General features: G+C 54.0%; 1 protein-coding gene across 1 annotated transcript; it reads left to right on the top strand.

The window, feature by feature from the left end:
- Positions 1-2266: 2266 nt before the first annotated feature.
- T (T, brachyury homolog (mouse)) lies at positions 2267-14306 on the top strand. Its single transcript, XM_006882828.1, is given in 8 exon segments — positions 2267-2472; positions 2853-3117; positions 3788-3922; positions 5633-5694; positions 5812-5873; positions 7939-8112; positions 9609-9738; positions 14030-14306. Coding segments are annotated over 8 exon segments (1311 nt in total).
- Positions 14307-17393: the final 3087 nt, after the last annotated feature.

Raw genomic sequence — 17393 nt, 5'->3', positions numbered from 1 at the left:
GCTCTCAGGACAGACAGGTTGTGTTGTTCAGAAGGTCCTCGGTTTGTTTTCTGAGAACTGAGGTGTGCCGTGTCATCCCTCTAAAGTTTCTCCCAGGTTATTTGTGGGTGGACAGCACCCTAAGACCTGGTGCCTCCTGGCCTCCAGGGGCTGAGTTATCAGGAGAGAGAGGCATCTGGAAGCACCCCAGCCCCTCCAACTCCCAGGGAGCCCCAGTTACTAGTGGAACTCTTTATAGCTGGGCGGGAGGAAGCTCCTGGCTGTAAATTGTCCAGAGGCCAGGAGAGGGGAATCCCTAAAAGGAAGGACAGGGATCCCAGAACCAGGCAGGGAAGGGGTGGGGTGGGGTGGAGGGTGGGAAACCAGCTGTGCGTGGAGAGACAGGCTAGTGGAGCAGTTATGGCCAAAGGTGCCCGCAGGTGACACTTGGGGGTTACTGACCACTTGAATTGTTTGACATCAGAACCGTGGGTTTCAAATTACTTTTTCGGTTTAGGAAGACTTCATTAGCTCCTTGGGTCTCAAAGATGCCTGTTAACCAGAGCAGACAGCTCCTAGGGGGAAGTTCCTGGGGGGAAGGAGTTTGTGGTCCCCACGCCCTGCAATGCCCTTTGTTCTCAGGACCCCAGACACCAAGAGGACCTTGGGGTTTATTCGCATATCAGGGGAGCGTCCGGAGGTCTTCCGTGGGGTTCCCCAGGAGGGTCAGGTAAATGAGGGCCTTTTAGTGACTCTTTCCGTAAGGAAATGCCCCTGGGCCGACCCCAGGGGACCTTCATCATCCAAGACAATAAAAGAAACTGAGACAGACTGGCAGAAGGGGCCTTCAGGTGGGAGGTCAGGTGGGCGGGGCGGGATCCACGGGTGCGGCTGGAGATGGGGTGGATAAGGACCGCAGGCGCGCTCTCACCCCTTCCTCGGGGTGGCAGTCCCCTTTGGGGTGCCTCGCTCCCGGAGGGCCAGACGCGTGGTGGCCGATCAACCAGGACGGGATGGTGACGGGTCCCAGCAGGCCACGGCTGGAGCGCAAGGGTCCGGAGAGGAGTGCTGCGTCCGCCGTTGCTACGAGCTCTCCAGGGCTTGGGATGCAAGGCGCCCGACGATCTAAGAAACTGAGGGACCCCCACGCTCGTCGGAGAGCGGCGGCCGAGGCCTTGGCGGGGCGAGCCGGCTGCGTCCCCAGCCCCTTGTCTGCACCCAGGGCTCCTTCCTCCCCCTTCCTGATCCCGTTTCCCAGGAATGTTACTGTTGAAAGAGCCCACACAGAACTACTTCCTGCCCATTGTCACCTTTCCGAGCTCGCCCTGCCGCATTCTCACCTTAAGGTAATAAAGGGCTGAGGCGGCTGGACTCGCCCCGGAGGCGCAGCGAGGGCGCACGGCGGCCCAGCCCTGCGCGCCGGGGCGCCCCGAGCCTCCTGGAGACCCAGCCTGACACCCCAACCCCTCCAGTCACGTTCAAAGCGCTCACACCACACCAGCGCTGTCTGAAGCTGGCGGGGCAGAGGGTCGCCTCGCAGTGGGGACCCCGGGAAATGCTTCCACCCGAGCGCAGGTTTCGGTCCATTTCACTGAGCGCCTGGTAGATGCGCAGCGGCCTGAGGGGCCTCACCTGGGTCCAAACCCACGACAGTGGTGGCAGCTGTGCTGGGACCTGGGCTGACTGCAGGGCCACCCTCCAGAGCGCCTAGACGGGACTCAGGGACACTGTGCTGTGCGCTCCAAACAGGACTGAGTGTCTGGGAACATAGGCGCCCAGAGGAGGTTCGGGCCTGCAGAGGGCGGACCCAGTGTGAGCAGACGCGACGGGCGGAGGGGTTCCCGCACCCCGCCTCCGGGGCCTCAGGCCACTTTGATGGAGGCGCAAAGCCCCGGAGAGGGCGGGGGTGAGGGCCGGCCGGGCGCAGCCCTATTTGCATGCCGGGCCGCGGGGCATATTGCTGGTGGCTGCAGGGTCTGATGTGGCCGCCCGCGCCCAATGGGCGGTCGTCCGGCTCTTCAAAGGCCCAGGCCCGCACCTCCAGCCTGGGGTATTTAGGGCGGGGGGCGTGCATTTCTCAGCGCTGAGAACTCGTTGTGGCTGCCCCGCCGGGTTCCCAGGGGCACCGCTCTCGCCGCTTCCTTGGCCCCTCTCTCCGATCTCGCTGTCTTCGGGCCGCTCTGGCACCAGGGGGCTGCGGGGACCCCTTTGCTTAGAAGAGAGACGGCGCAGAGGGGACGAACGTGGCTCTCTGGTAGCGCCTTGGGGCTCCGAGGGCGGCGGGAGGATGGGCTCCCCCAGCGCAGAGGGCTCGGGGAAGAGCCTGCAGTACCGGGTGGACCACTTGCTGAGCGCGGTGGAGAGCGAGCTGCAGGCGGGCAGCGAGAAGGGCGACCCCACGGAGCGCGAGCTGCGCGTGGGCCTGGAGGACAGCGAGCTGTGGCTGCGCTTCCAGGAGCTCACCAATGAGATGATCGTCACCAAGAACGGCAGGTGGGTGCGCGCGGTCCTCCCCAGGGCGCAGGCGGCGTGGCCGTGGCCCCCAGGAGGCCTGGGAACGTGGCTAAGGCTTGGATCCTTGTCCTTGGGTCAAGGAGTCGTTTTCCTCGTGTGCTTTCGGGTGCAAGTGCTTTGTGGTTCTTCCTGGCATTTTGTCAGTGGAAGAAAGCAACTTGGATCCCCTGGACCGCCTCAGACGCGCCTACGCTCGCATTGCCTGGTGCGGTCTGGCCAAGGCACAGTTGGGGCTGGGGCCTGGGGCTTCTGAGGCGGGGAGCGGAGCTGAGAAACCCCCTTTGGGTTTCCCGAAGTAACATTCCTCAATGCCAAGCTTAGCGCAGCAGCCTCGAGGGTAGGGTTCTCCCCCCTTCCAGGAGGATGTTCCCGGTGCTGAAGGTGAACGTGTCCGGCCTGGACCCCAACGCCATGTACTCCTTCCTCCTGGACTTTGTGGCGGCGGACAATCATCGCTGGAAGTACGTGAACGGCGAATGGGTGCCTGGGGGCAAGCCGGAGCCGCAGGCACCAAGCTGCGTCTATATCCACCCCGACTCCCCCAACTTCGGGGCGCACTGGATGAAGGCGCCCGTGTCCTTCAGCAAAGTCAAACTCACCAACAAGCTCAACGGCGGCGGCCAGGTAGGCGCACGGAGAGCCCTCAGTGGCTGCCCCACCTCTGCGCGCAGAGGAGGGGAGTGTGGTGCAAGGGGAGACTCGGTTGGAGGGGACTTTATGCTCTGAAAGTGCTGGCGAGCTCGCTCCCGGGGACACCTAGACCCAGGCAGGGCCAAGAGGGAGATTTGTCTCCCGGAAGGTCGCTCTGGTCTTTGGGGATTATACGTTTGGGACCCTAAATTCCCTAGAATGAAAAGAGAAGATGTGTTTGATGGCGAATAGGGGATCAAAGTGAACCAGGCAGCAGCGATTCCTGATTGAAGTCTGAACTAGCTTGTAAAGCAGCGGTTTTCTAAGGGATTCCCTTTAGCTGTTAGAAGTTTGTTACCTCGAGGTTTCTGTCCAGTTGCAAAGCCAGACATTAACAGTGGTGCCTGATGCAGCCTGGGAACCCTGGGCTTCACCCTACATGCCAGAAGGGTTTGCGTGGGGCACTGGTGGCCTTTAGTGACGGGGGTGGTGTCCCAGGTTCTCAGAGAGCCTGGGGAAAATGGAGAGCCTCCTGAGGAGGGGTGTCCCCTGCTGCAGCACACCCACGTCCAGTGTTTCTGTTGGCCAGTGGAGTGGATGATGCACCTTTTTGCCTCAGTGGTGAGAACAACCTTGATGCTTGTTTCCCCCGCCCCCCCCCCAGATAATGCTGAACTCCCTGCACAAGTATGAGCCCCGCATTCACATCGTTAGAGTTGGGGGGCCCCAGCGCATGATCACCAGCCACTGCTTTCCAGAGACCCAATTCATCGCGGTGACAGCCTATCAGAATGAGGAGGTCAGTGGGTGCTGGGAAGATGGGGGGTGCCATTGATTGAGGGGTGTTAGACTCACGGTTATGCCTGCCTGTGGAGATCAGTCAGTGTCACTCAAGTGTGGTTGGCTGGGTGTTTAAAGCAGGGCCTTGTTCTAGAATTTTCCATTATGAGCATTTAAGCATTTGTAGATTAGTTAAGTGTCTAAACTGAGAAACAACCACTGAATGCTTGAAATACATCCTTAAATCTAACTATAAAATGTTTTAGATAAGGAAGCCCCCATTATTGTTGTCAAGTCAGAACCGACTCACAGCTGAGCCTCCAGTGGCCTCTGAGGCTGTAGATTGCCAGGCAGGAGACTGGCCCTTTGTCTCCCGTGGAGCCACTGCCGGATGTGAAGGCCCTGGGAGGTGCTGCCTCTGGATTAACTGCACAGGCCTGTAGGGGCCAGGTCTCCACTGATCCCTCCCTGTCCAGGAATCCTGTGACCACCAGGCTCTGAGCAAGAGAAGGGCTTTGCTTTTCTTTGGAGATGTTCCCCAAAGAACGGGAATGTCAGTACAGCTGAGTAATGAGATATAATATGAGATATAAAATGCTGAGGCCACTGTGGCGAATGGTACTGTGGCATCTGCCCTGACCTGTAGTGACCTGGTATATGAGATGGCTCCCAGCCCTATCCTGACCATCCCTGCTGGGATGAAGTCTCACATCTCTCCGTCTCACTGAGGGTCTTCCTTCCACCTTCCTAAGCAAGATGTCCTTCAGGCACTGCCCCCCCCCCCCCCCCCCCCCGCTGAAATGCTCAAAGTACGTGAAGTGAAGTCTCACCAACTTTGTTTCCCAGGACCAATTGGGCCGGAGCTCTTCTAAGTCATATGTCTTTGCTATATTAGAAGCCCATGGTATGTTCAATACTCTTGCCAACACCACAATTCAAAGTTGCCAGTTCCTCTGGGGTCTTTATTATTCATTGTACAACTTTGGCATGCACACAGAGTAATTGAAACTACCATGGCATGTATGGGTCAGGTGCACCTTAGTCTTTAAAGTGACATTGATTCTATCTTATAGTGACCCATACACAATAGAACGAAACTTTGCTCCCCACCAAGACCCAATTTCTATTTTAGCCATTTTCATCTTGTGCACGTGGACAAGTTAGCAGTTAGTAAACTTATTGTGAACCTGTTTATGAAACTGACGTTATAAAACTTGGTGAGTCAATGTGTGCCTTTCTTAGTGGAATATTACAGTCACTTGGTCACTTCAGGACCCCACAGAAGGACCTGGTAAGCAGTCTGACTGAATATTTGAAGTGGGAAGTGAGGTATCTCAGTTTTTGGCTTGGTTTTAAATCCTCTGAGGGTAGTTCCTCTCTGGCCCTTGGAACCCACCAGCGGTTTCACAGGAGATGGACAATCACCTCCTGTAATTTATAGTCTCCAAACAGCCACTAGAGGGTCGGATAGGAGTCAGTTCCAACTCCATGGCGGTGAGTGACTGAGAGCCTTATGACATAGGTTAAGTGTTGGGGTGCTGACCAAGAGGTTGGTGGTTCAAATCTTCGAGTCACTCAGAGGGAGGAAGGGGCAGCTGTATTTGCTGTTAAGATTTGCAGCTGGAAACCTGCTGACGGGTCACTTGAGTTGGAGGTGACCTGATGGGAGGGGAGCTGGTTGGGGTTTCACTGACTGGCGCACTAGTCAGGTCTACTTCTTGTTTTTCAGATCACAGCTCTGAAAATTAAATACAACCCATTTGCAAAGGCTTTCCTCGATGCAAAGGAAAGGTGAGAACATTCTTGCCTGTGGCTTTGGACAAAGACGTGTGCGTGGGGGGAAATTTGCTGCAACTATTGCTCCACTGAATGTCCTTTCCTGATGCTGCAACGTCCCCTTTCTGCCAGAAGTGACCACAAGGATGTGATGGAGGACCTGGGAGATGGCCAGCAGTCTGGATACCCTCAGTGTACGGTTTGTTCCCCCACACTGTGTCACCCTGTCAGCAGAGCTTGTGACAAGCTAGGTGCTGCAGCTGGAGGGAGGGCAGAAGGCGGGGTGTGCTGGAGGGATGGAATTACAGGGGGGGACTGTGGCTGGGAAGCAGCCCGGGGGCCTTGGCTCACCCAGGCTGCCTGCTCACCTGGAGCCTAGAACTCTTGACACAAGTCTGGGGAGCAGGGCCCAGGTTCCTGGTGGGCTCCCAGCAGTGTCTACCATGCTCAGATGGGCCCTCCTGACCTCGGTGAGTGGTGTTGCTGTGTACCTTGGAGTCAGAATTGACCATAGCTGCTCCTCTAATGGGTTTTCAGGGGCAGCCAATCCCAGGAGGTTGCCCATCCTTTGTCCACTGTCCTGTGTCGGGCAGGAGAGGGAGAGGTGGGAAGTCCTCTCCGAGTCCCCTCTGTTGTCTAGCTTTTGGGGGGGGGTTCCTTGTAACAGCTCATGGATCAGCTCTGGTTGGTGATGGGGGAAATGAGGACAGGGTGGCTTCAAGTTTGGCTTCTCTCGGAGTCTCCCCAGATGAGAGTGAGGCAAGGACTGCAGGGGTGTCCATACCCCATGGTCTGTCTGACTCTGCCTTTCAAAAAAGGAGGCCTTTTGGGTTTTTTGGATGAATGGAGCAGCCAGGACAAGAAGAGACCACTTACTTGTTCGGCTTCTCTCCACCCAAAGCAAAGTCTTGGAGTGTCCAGGAGAGCCCAGTCTGGGTCCTCGGCCCCAGGCCTCCCGGAGGGACGAGCCCCCTCGCCTTTAGCAGCCGTCTCTGTTCCAGATGGGGAACCTGTGAGAACCAGACTCACAGGGACGCCTGGCTTTTAGGGGTCCCGCGGGAGTCCCCAGCAGGGTGTCCTGACACTGCTGTGTCTTCACTGGAAATATTTAGGGTGTCCTCCTGCAGGCCCCTGCCACATGGGGGTTCTGGGTCCCACAGGGCGGTGTGAGCGCCCATGTGTACATTAAAAAGGCAACAACCGAAACCAAAACCGCAAGCCCACTGCCGGGGATCGGTTCTGACTACAGACACCTCCCTGGGCTTCCGAGGCCATGGATCCTTGTGGGAAAGGAGGCTGCCCGTCTTTCTGCCGTGGGGCCCCTGATGGATCAGCACCGTGGCCTTAGTCAGCAGCCTGCTAGCTTCCACACAGCGCTGCCCGCTCAGGTGAAGCAGCTCGGGGCACACCCACTGCAGGTAGAAGCCCTGCTGCCGCCTGTGGGGGACCCCACCACACCCTCTGTCACAGAAATGCTCGGAAGTGGCAGCCAGAGAAGATACGTTTCCAAGTGGGGGGACGTGCCTTTAGAGAAGGGGTGCAGAGAGCAGGGCCGTGTGGGAAGGACTTTGATTCTGGTGACGGGAGAATAGAGCCTGAAACAGAAGAGGGGTGAGCAGAATGTGGACCCCCATCCTGAGGTCAGACCCCAGCTGGGGGTAGGAGAAGGGAGGAGGACCAGGGGAGGACACAGCCACTACACCAGCTGTTCTCTGTGGTCCGAATCACTGCCTTTTAAAAAAAAATAAAGGCTCATCTTTGTTTTTCTGGGTCTAACCTAGCATTTCAAGCTCAGTGGTAGGATCTGAAAGCTGGGAAACAGCAAGCCCCCTGAGAATTTCAGAGTACTCCAATTAAACAGCCAGTGAGTGTCCCTAGGTAGTATCTGGCAGCTAATTGAAAAGGTTGGAGGTTTGATTACAGCACAGGTGCCTCAGCAAAAGAGCCTGGCTATCTGCTTTGGAAACGTCAGCTGTGGAAAGCCCTCAGGGGACGGTTCTAGTCCAGCACACGTGGGTCCACTCGAGTGTGGCTTGATTGGTGGCGCCTGGTTTTTAGGGAAGTGGGTTGGAGGTGAAGGATCCTCGGACTCCACCTTGGGTAGCCTGTAATGTCCGCAGGGACGAGTGTCTAGAAACACTGGGTGCTCGGTCAGTGCGTGGAGACTGGGATTCCCTGAGAAGGGCAGGGGGCCGAGGCTGCCCTCTGACTGGAACCGGACAGTAAATGCCAGTCACCCAGCGTTCTTTCCCACAGCAGGGGGGTGGCTTCTCCCTGGAACCAGCACCCTCTGTCCACCTGCCAGTCCCCACACCCAGTTTGGAGGTCCTCTCTCGCTCCCCTCCGCACATGGCTGTGAGCGGTACCCTGCCCTGAGGAGTCATCGAGCGTCACCGTACCCCAGTCCCTACTCACATCACAGCGGTTCTCCACGTGAGTGTGGCCAGGGCTGGGCCAGAAGCGGGGGGAGCCAGGGACGGGGGAGCTAGGAGTTGGGAGGGCAGGGGCTGGGGGCCAGTACATTGGTGTCGAGGGATGAGGCGTTAGGGTTTTGGAGGTCAGGGGCTGGGGGATCAGGGACAGGAGTGATTAGGGGTTGGAGTGGACAGGACCTGGGGAGGGCAGCGACCAGGGGTTCACGGACAGAACCTGGGTGGCCAGGGACTCGGAGATTAGGGATGGGAGTGGTTAGGGGTTAATGTGGAAAGAACCTGGGGGCCAGGGACTGGAGGACCAGGAACAGGAGTAGTTAGGGGTTGGGGTGGACAGGACCTGGGGCCAGGGGCCAGCTGGGCCGAGGGGAGACTTGCACACCACATGATGTCCTCATGCTAACAGTTACTTCCAAATAAAGGCCTGTTCTCAAAGGCCGCGGCCTGCACACCCAGGCGCGTTAGGAGTTGTGCGGACTCAGGGCAGATCAAAGCTGCTTTGTTTGGGCCAGTTAGTGACGGACGCAGATGGGCATCTGAACAGGGCCACTCTGCCTGCATCCTTGTGGGTACTGCTTACCCAGAACAGGGCAGTCCAGGCCTGTGGTGACAGCTCTGCATGGAGCCATGGCAGGGGACTTCTGAGTGGATGGGTTTGTGGCGTGACCTTGCGTAGAGGCCAGGCCTGTCCGGTACATGGACCCCCATGCCATCCTGGGTGGGGGGGTCCGCAGTGAGTGAGGATGACAGTCTTGGGCTGCCCAGCCAGGCAGACGTTGCCCGGGAACTGGGGAGGAGGGCCGACTGACTGCCGTGGGGTTGTGGGGCCGAGTCTGAGGAACTGAGGAAGGCAAGCTTGGCTGTCCACTTCCTGAAGCCATGAGATCCTCAGGCAGCCGTTCTGTCCTGACCCACGAGGCTCCGGGACGTGGCACTGGCTGGCTGGAGTGCTCGCTCGTAGCCCCCCAGCTGACTAGGGACGCTGATCATGGCCTGGGTTCTGACCTCGGGCAAGCTCACGTCTGCCACGTCCCAGCCCAGCAGCGTGGACGCGGCAGAGGGTGTTAGAGCAGCCTCTCCACAGAGCTGGCTCCCTCACTGCGGGAACAGCCACACGCAGGGCCACAGAGCACGCTCTGGACAGGCCCGGACTGGACAGTGTCTGTGAACCTGGTGAGCTAAGAACTGCTCCCCAAGGTCCATTCAGTTCTGACGTCTGGAGAGAGCTGCATTTATGCTGAGTTTTAGACAGTTGACAGCGTTCAGTCCAGTGGTCCCAGGGGCTCGCCTGGGCTTGCTGGCATGGACTTTTGTGTATAGACGGTGTTTGGCTGTCCCTGTGATAAGGGGTCAAGCAGGCCAGCGGGTTAGTTTTGATTCTGAGTATACTACAGCAGAACTTGTTTTCAGTGCTGGGTGACCCTGTTATCAGGGACAGTTGTTAGGTGTGTTTCTCGTGGAAGGCCCGTGAGTAACCCTGCCTTCTCACCCCTGTAGCGTACCCCGACAGTTCATCCCCATGCCTGTCGATGCTGCAACCCCATGACAACTGGTCCAGTCTGGGAATGCCCGCCCACGGCAGTGTGATTCCCATGAGCCACACCCCGGGGCCTGCCCCTGCTTCCAGGTCAGTACGTCTGGGATGTGGGCACATCTGTGGTTTCTGTTCACACAGGCCAGCTTTCAGAAGCTATGGTGGTGGTCCAGCAGTTTGAGCATCAGCCTCTGATGTCAAAGTCAGCGGTTCAAACCCCGCGGCTGCTCCAGGGGAGAAAGAAGTGGCAGGCAGCCTCTATTCAGTCTTGGGGATCCTGTGGGCAGTCCTCTGTCCTGTAGGGTCAGCATGAGTCTGAATTGACTGGACGGTACTGGGCTTGGTCCTTGTTCTATGCGTAAATGTGGGTGGCTGTGTTCTGTTTAGGATGAGACTCGCAGTGGGTACCTCTGCTGTTGAGAGGCTGTGGTGACCTCACCTGGGGTGGGTCCTGGTGTGGTGGGTGTGGGTGGTACTGGAGCTCGTGGGTCTAAGGGGAGCAAGGCCTGAGGCGAGCTCTGCCATGTCCTAAATCCATGAGGGACAAGTGTCAGCCTCTGAGCCTCGCAGAGAGAGGATGGCAGAGTGGGGTTGCTGGCTCCAGAAAGTTCATTTTAAGAATCATGTCCAGGGTGTGTGGACATTGAGCTGGGGAATGAATGACCAGCTTTTCTGAGAACCCAGGATCAAAGCCCTGGGCCGAGAGGCTGGACAACAGTGAATCCATTCTCACCCTCTGTGAAAGCGACACATGGACCCTCTTTATCCAAAAGGGAGCAGTCCACACACATGAGGGGATAGGCCAGGGTTGTTCCCAGCAGGCCAGGCCTCCAGCTGGGTATCCTGACCACAGAGCAGCTCCCTTTATTGTGCTGGTCAGTGCTGCCCTGTCTGTCCTCACCCCCAGTGACCAGGTGCACAGGGTAAGGGCCTGCCCCGGCCTTTGCCCTCCTCATGTCTCTGCGTGAGCCCACTGCTGCAGTGTCACTGCCTTGTGTGGAAGAGAGTCTTCCTCTTTGTGCCCTTCTACAGGGCCCATCCTTCCTGCTAATATGCTCAAAACGGTTTATGACCAAGGCTTCCCAGCGTCCCCTCTAGGGAAGATTCTGGCTGCGGTTTTTATGTGCAGAATGCTGAAACAATGCCCAAGCTCTTAATTTCTCATGTCTAGAAATTTCTGCATAAGAATAACAGCGGGCTCTTAAAATGAACAGCGCACAGAAGAACAAACTTAAGGGTTGCAATGTGACTTAGAAGTCCGCTTAGTGGGGCGGTGATCTGAGAGTTTCAGTCCTCAGTGAAGTCCCGTTGTCTTCTCCAAGGAGTGCCCTGGGTCTTCCAAGACAGATGTGTTCATTCTTCTCTTTCATTTTCTCAGTTATTTCCTACTGATTCCTGCTTTCATCACCCTCTTTAAGTCCTCATTTTCTTTTAGCTTTGCCCGCCCTCTCTCTCTCCTGCCCCGTAGAGTCTTCATTCTCAGGGCAGTCTGGGGTGAGGTCAGTATTCTTCGCTAACATCATCGTTAAAAGACTTCTTCCCTTATTCACTGTCCAGCTTCACATGCCTGTGAGGGACTGAAACACCATGGTCTGAGTCAGTCCCAAATCTTAGAAGCTGCATTTTGGCTTTTTAGCACTTTAAAGAAGGTTTTTGTTACAGATTTGTCTTCTACAATGCGATCCAAGTTGCTTATCTGTCTAGATGTAAGGATTTTGGTTTCCTTTTTCCAATTTTACTTTTTGTATTTCTTGTTGTACATTTTCTTCCCCATTTCCCTCCTCCTCCCCCAGCCCGCCCCACAATGCACCCCTTGTTCCAGGTTGTTTTCATACATATAATGCCCAATCCTTATATTCCTTTTGGACAGTTCTCCCCTCCTCTGCTCCAATGCAGCATTCATTATCTATTCACTCTTTTCCCATTCTCTCTCCAACCCTGATATCTGTCCTATTTTATAACAATGGTGTTATGCAGTATTTTGTGACTAAGATATTTCATTCAGCATGATATCCTCCAGGCTTTCCTGTGTTGTGCAAGGTTTTGCTATTTCATTGTTTTTCAGTGCTATGTAATATTCCATTGTGTTGTCTGAATATGCAGGTTTTTTAGTCTCCTGGTAGCCCAGCTTCTCAGCTGGCTTTCCTCCGTGTACGGATTAAATACATACCACAAAGGGTGCAAAACGTGATGACACGCTTGCTTTTTTTTCAATTTTAGCCAAGCTATGTTCCAGCGGTCTCTTTTAATGAAGCCTCTGATCTATGCACCGTGCCTTTGAATTGATTCGTAATTTGTTATGATTTACACAATGGGTGCCTTTGCCCAGTTAGTAAGATACAAGTATACAAGTAACCAATGCTTAGCCAATGTAACCCCTGGTTCCCATTCTCTTCTGACCCTGGTTGAATTTCTGATAGGACCCCGTTGTCAACACAGCTGCAGCCATTTAAAACCATTTTCCAGCAAACCTTTGCTCATTTTACGTGAGCAGATGTGCTGCTGATGACATTGTTACGTCTGCTCTCTGTTGGGTCGTCTTCCTTTGGAATTGGCACAAATACAAATTTTTTCCCATCAATTGATTAGGTAGCCCCCCCCCCATTTTTTTTGTATAGATGAGTGAGCGTGCCTCACTTTCTGTCACTCACTGAGATGTCCCTAGAAGTGTAGACTCTCTTACACTTTATCCTCACACTTTCAGCCTTGTTTCTTCTGTTCACTTCTTCCTGCTTGTTGCTCTCGCACTGACCCCCCCCCCCCTTTATGGTTGGACCTGCCTTGGGGCGGATCCCGGGCTTTTTCCTGCTGGTGGAGTTGAACCACTAACCTCTTGGCTAGCGGCTGAGCTCTCAGTCGTGCCACCAGGGCTCTTTTCTGTGATCTCAGCAGGAACGATATGGTGCTTGGGTCAATTGACTCTAATCCTCGGGATGGTCTGATGGGCACCCGGCAGGCAGGGCTGCTCTGGCCTCCTGGATTTCCTCGAAGGTTCCTGCCGGCTGCACCTCCTGGTAGCACAGCGTGCCTGGAAAGGGACTGGGTGGGACCTTCAGGGAGTGCTCCCCGGAGCTCCCTCAGCTTCCTGCCTTCAGCGTGGAAGCCCCGGGCTGCAGTTAAAATTGTTAAAATTCTGACTCTGCAGCTCGTCCGGGGACACTCTGGGCTGTGATTTCTTCTTGATGTTAGGTGTCTTGGAGGTTTGTAAGGCTGTAGTGACCCTGTGAACCACAGGTACAATCCTAGGAATTTCCTATCTGGAGTTTTCTGAGGGGAATCACGGGGAACAGGACCTGTCTCTAGGCATACATTCCCTTTGGTAGCATTTTTTTTTAACAAGGAAGGAAAGTTTCATTCTTAGAAAGATCACATTGTTCTGAAAGCCTTTCACTCCTGTGAATTGGTGCAGCCCACAGCCCACTTGGGGCCTGTCAGGTGCTCCCTGAATGAGGCCCTCTGGACACTTGGCCAAGCTGACTTCTTTCTCTGCTTGCCCATGTTTGATTTTACTTCTTTTTATGTGGGTGATGTTTTCATTCAACCATTCTTACATGTTTTGTTTAGCATTAATTATAATTGAATAATGTAATTGATTTCAGTGTCTGATCACCTCCTTATTATACATTGCCTTTCCCACCATCTAACTCATCTGTGTACTAACTTTGTTCCTCTCTTCTTCCTTTTCCACCCCTGGTTACCATCTAAGAATTGTCCTGTGTCTACACCTTTCCTTAGCTCTTTTTAATAATGGCCTGCCTTCTTGGTAGAAATAAGCTCATCCCCATTGAATCAGAACAGACACATAGCTGACCTATCTATCCTCAGAGTTTGAAGAGGTTGTAAATTGCTCATCTTTCTCCCTCGGAGCTGCTGGTGGATTCGAACTGCCAAAGAGGAGCGGTAGCAGTGCAACTCCACATAGACTGTGCTCAGAGCTCCCTCACTATCCACGAACAAGAGCCGTGGCGAGAACAGATGCGCGCACACCCATGTTCATTGCAGCGTTCTTTACAGAGCAAAGAGAAACTGCTCATGTCTTCTTAAAAGAAGCACACTCCCGCCGGCCCTGCTGCCTTTAAGTGGGTTCCGAGTCACTGCAACCCCGTGGGATTCCTGAGGCTTCACTCTTTATGGGAGGGGCTTTGAATCTGTGAAGATTCAACCTGTTCACCTTTCTATTAGCAGCCCAGCAAGCTACACCCTCGGGCAGGGCCCCTCTCTTTATAGACAAGGACAGAGGGACCTCTGGATGAGGTTGCCAGGCCTCCGGTCATGCAGAGGGAAGGGCATTTGGAAGAAGGCACACAGAGGGTGGGAGCTGGCCCCGCCCCTGGCTGGCTGCCTCAGCTGGCCCCTCTCACACGTCTGTGTCTCTGCTTTGCAGCCAGTACCCCAACCTGTGGTCTGTGAGCAATGGAACCATCACCCCGGGCACCCAGACACCAGCAGTGGCCAATGGGCTGGGAACCCAGTTCTTCCGGGGCTCCCCCAGCCACTACACACCCCTCACCCACAGCACCCCTGTGTCTTCCTCGGGGTCCCCGCTGTACGAAGGAGGGGCCACATCCACAGACATTCCCGACAGCCAGTACGATGCAGCCCAAGCGTGCCTGGTGGCCTCCTGGATGCCCATGTCCCCGTAATCCATGCGATGTTCCTGAAGACATACTGACTTTCCACTGCGTGCAGATCAATCCGTGGACGAGGTGCAGATGGCGGCTCATGGTCAAGGAGGGCGTGCAGGGGGGATGCAAACCCTGCTATTTATATAAAAGAGGAATCAAATCAAACCCAACTACTCCGTCTCATCATCCGCTGTGGGTCTTACTGGAGTCCAGCCCTGAGCAGCCCTGACAGAGGAGTTCTGCGTGAGAATCAGGAAACTGGTCTAGATCAAATGGTTTATAGTCCGTGTTTTCAAGGGTTCATGCTTCTCACCCAGCTTCCAGGATGTCCTTCCTGTCCCTTCTTACTCCCTAGATCTACAGGCTACTCCCCACATTTACAAACTGCTTCCCAGATTTATCGACCAAACAGGTCCAGCTTCATTGAGAGGAAAAATGCCTGGGCACCTCTTCTTTGGGCAGGTTTTCAGTCCCTGCTGCATGGTGAAGGGAAGGGCAGGTGGGTTGTGGAATGCAGGAACCTGATCTCTTCATAGCTGAGGGAAGAAGCTTGGCTGAGGATTTGATGGCTCTGTTATGACAAGCATCTTGTGCTCATATGTAGGTAGTCTTGTATCATGTCTACAGAAGTATGCTTAACTAGGGTGTGCTTGATTATGTCAAAGTAGCTGAGACAATCAGCAGAAAGTGTTTCTGCAAAATAAAGATGGTGTGCACGAGCAGTGCTCTGTCCTGGCGTGAGTCACACCCCCTCCTTTTGGGGTGAACTTCTGTGGGTGGGCGACTGATGCAAACACATTCCTCCCCTGAAAAACCACCTTCATTTGTTCTGACCTTCTGGAGTCAACCTCTCAAGAGTTAGGCAACTAATTCCATTGAGTTTATTCCAATTCCAACAGTGTCATCGTGCCAGCAAATGACCCGCACAGCGTTAGGAAGTAGAGAAGTGCAGCTTCAGGGAACGGAGTTGGTTCTGGTTCAGCAGCACGTGACAGGGAGCAGGACTGGGAGTAGCACTGTGCTGTAGGGTTTCCTAGGTGTCAGGTGCTGGCGAGTCAAGTAGGATCCAAACGACCCTGTGAACAGCAGATCTGAACCTTGGTCTGTCCTGTACCAGCCCCACACTTCCTGACACACTAGAATCCATTGCTGAAGTCATTATGTCAACCCGCCCAGTTGAGGATCTCCTTTGCCAACCCTCTTATTTTTCTAAGAGTGATGTCATTCTTCAAGAATAACCTCTCTTAGCAACGTACCCAAAGGATGGGTGATGAAGCCTCACCATCCTTTCCTCCCAGGATATCTCTGACTTCACCTCCAACACACACAGTTTGTTCTCTTGGCCTTCCATAGGATACACAGCACTCTTCTCCAACACCACAGCTCAAAGGCACCACTAATTCGTCACACTGATTCATTGTCCAGCTCTCAGATGCACAGCGAGTGATGAGAAAGAATCAAAGTCATGATCTGAACCACATGCACCTTACTCCTCACACTGACACCCCTGCTTCTCAATAAACTATCATTTAAGATGTGTGGCTTGGTTTTAATCCAATGACTTTTCTCTTAAAGGGGACATGACACCATGCAGGCATAGTGGTCACAGGTCTTGCTCTCTGAGGATATCGTCAGTAAGAACGCGGTCCTTTCCATGGTAGGTTGGTGATGAGAAGGCCACGAGGGTGAGTCAGTGTTTAAGACGGTGGATAGTGGGACCTTCCTCCGGCGGAGCTGCTGGGTTGGGTCAAACCTCTGATCTTCTGGTTATCAGGGGAGGGCTCATCCACTGCACCACCAAGGCTCTTTATACAGACCCGCTATCCAGGCAGGGGCTTCTCAAGCTGCCCCAGAATTTAAGCTTGAGAGATTAATGTTCCCCAAGTGTCTCCCACTTGCCCAGGAGGTCACTTTCTGCTCCCCTCGGGAGAGCCTGTGCTCGTCTAAAAGACTGAGTGTTCTCTCACCCTTTTGGCTGTGGGGACCCCAGGAGGGCCAGGCACCCACTCCAGAGCTGTAGGATGGAAAAGGAGAATGCCTTCCATTCAGGACTGCTGAGAGACAAGGACCATGGCAAATGGGCAATGCGTGCTGCTGACGGGATGGCTAAATTACTAGCATTGACTGGGGGCCCTGGAACTGCCTTCGCCTCACAAGATCTTAGGGAACACAGCTTCTCTGTAGCTGTTTCTGCATTGTAATAGATACGTTTTTAAATCTTTATTAGAGCATGCCGACAAGTCTCTCCAGTAGCCACTGCATGGTTTGGAATTGACAACCTTTCATTTAGCAGCCAAGTGGTTAACTTGAGCTACTAAGGCCCCTTTTAATTAAGGTTACCACCAGCCAATACAAAATTATGACTGTAGCTCTGTCTATGACGCACAGGTAATGCAGCCTTGCTCGCTCAAAGACTAGGTTCTGTATGGGCTACATCATAATGTCAAGAAAACAAAAATACACAGCCAACAGGTCTATCATGATGTTACGTGTGGTCAAGTCGTAAGTGACTCATAGTGACTCTGTGAGCAAAAGTCCTCGACACTTGGGTGACTTTCATCCTCTCTCTAGGTTCATAGGGTTTCTGGAGGCAAGCTATTACGGAAGTGGATGCCACTCCTGCTTCCAAGCTTGTTTCAACCAGGGAGCTCCACCAAACACCGTCTACCATGGGTAAACATTCTCGCATTTCACACATCAGTGTCACATTGTTCAGCTTCACAGTGACCACAAGTTACCTCTGTATGGCAAGTGGACACACCAGGGCTATACGGCCTACAAGAAGGTTTGACCAAAACTTATTAAAAACAGGCCTGAGGGCACAGATTAGAGTCACCCACCTTTGGCTTGGTAGCATTGCTTTCGGTCCACTAGGCCAACTGGTCTTTCTCTGTGTTGTTAAGTGCTGTCATAGTGACCGTATGAACAAAAGTCCTCAACACTTGCATGTGTGACTTTCCCTATCATGATAGATGGAGAAAAAAAAATCCAAGCTGTCTATGATTTAATTTTATATGGATCATCAGTCCAGATATCAAATGATGTGTAACATTAGACAAATCTACTGCCAAAACCCGCTTATGCCAAAGAGCAAGGATATCACTTTAAAGACTGAGGTGGTCT

This window comes from Elephantulus edwardii, unplaced genomic scaffold (genome assembly GCF_000299155.1).
Source record: "Elephantulus edwardii isolate Elephantulus edwardi_28Jun2011 unplaced genomic scaffold, EleEdw1.0 scaffold00024, whole genome shotgun sequence".
In the NCBI taxonomy this organism is placed as follows: domain Eukaryota; kingdom Metazoa; phylum Chordata; class Mammalia; order Macroscelidea; family Macroscelididae; genus Elephantulus; species Elephantulus edwardii.
This window is presented reverse-complemented; position numbering and strand designations above follow the sequence as displayed.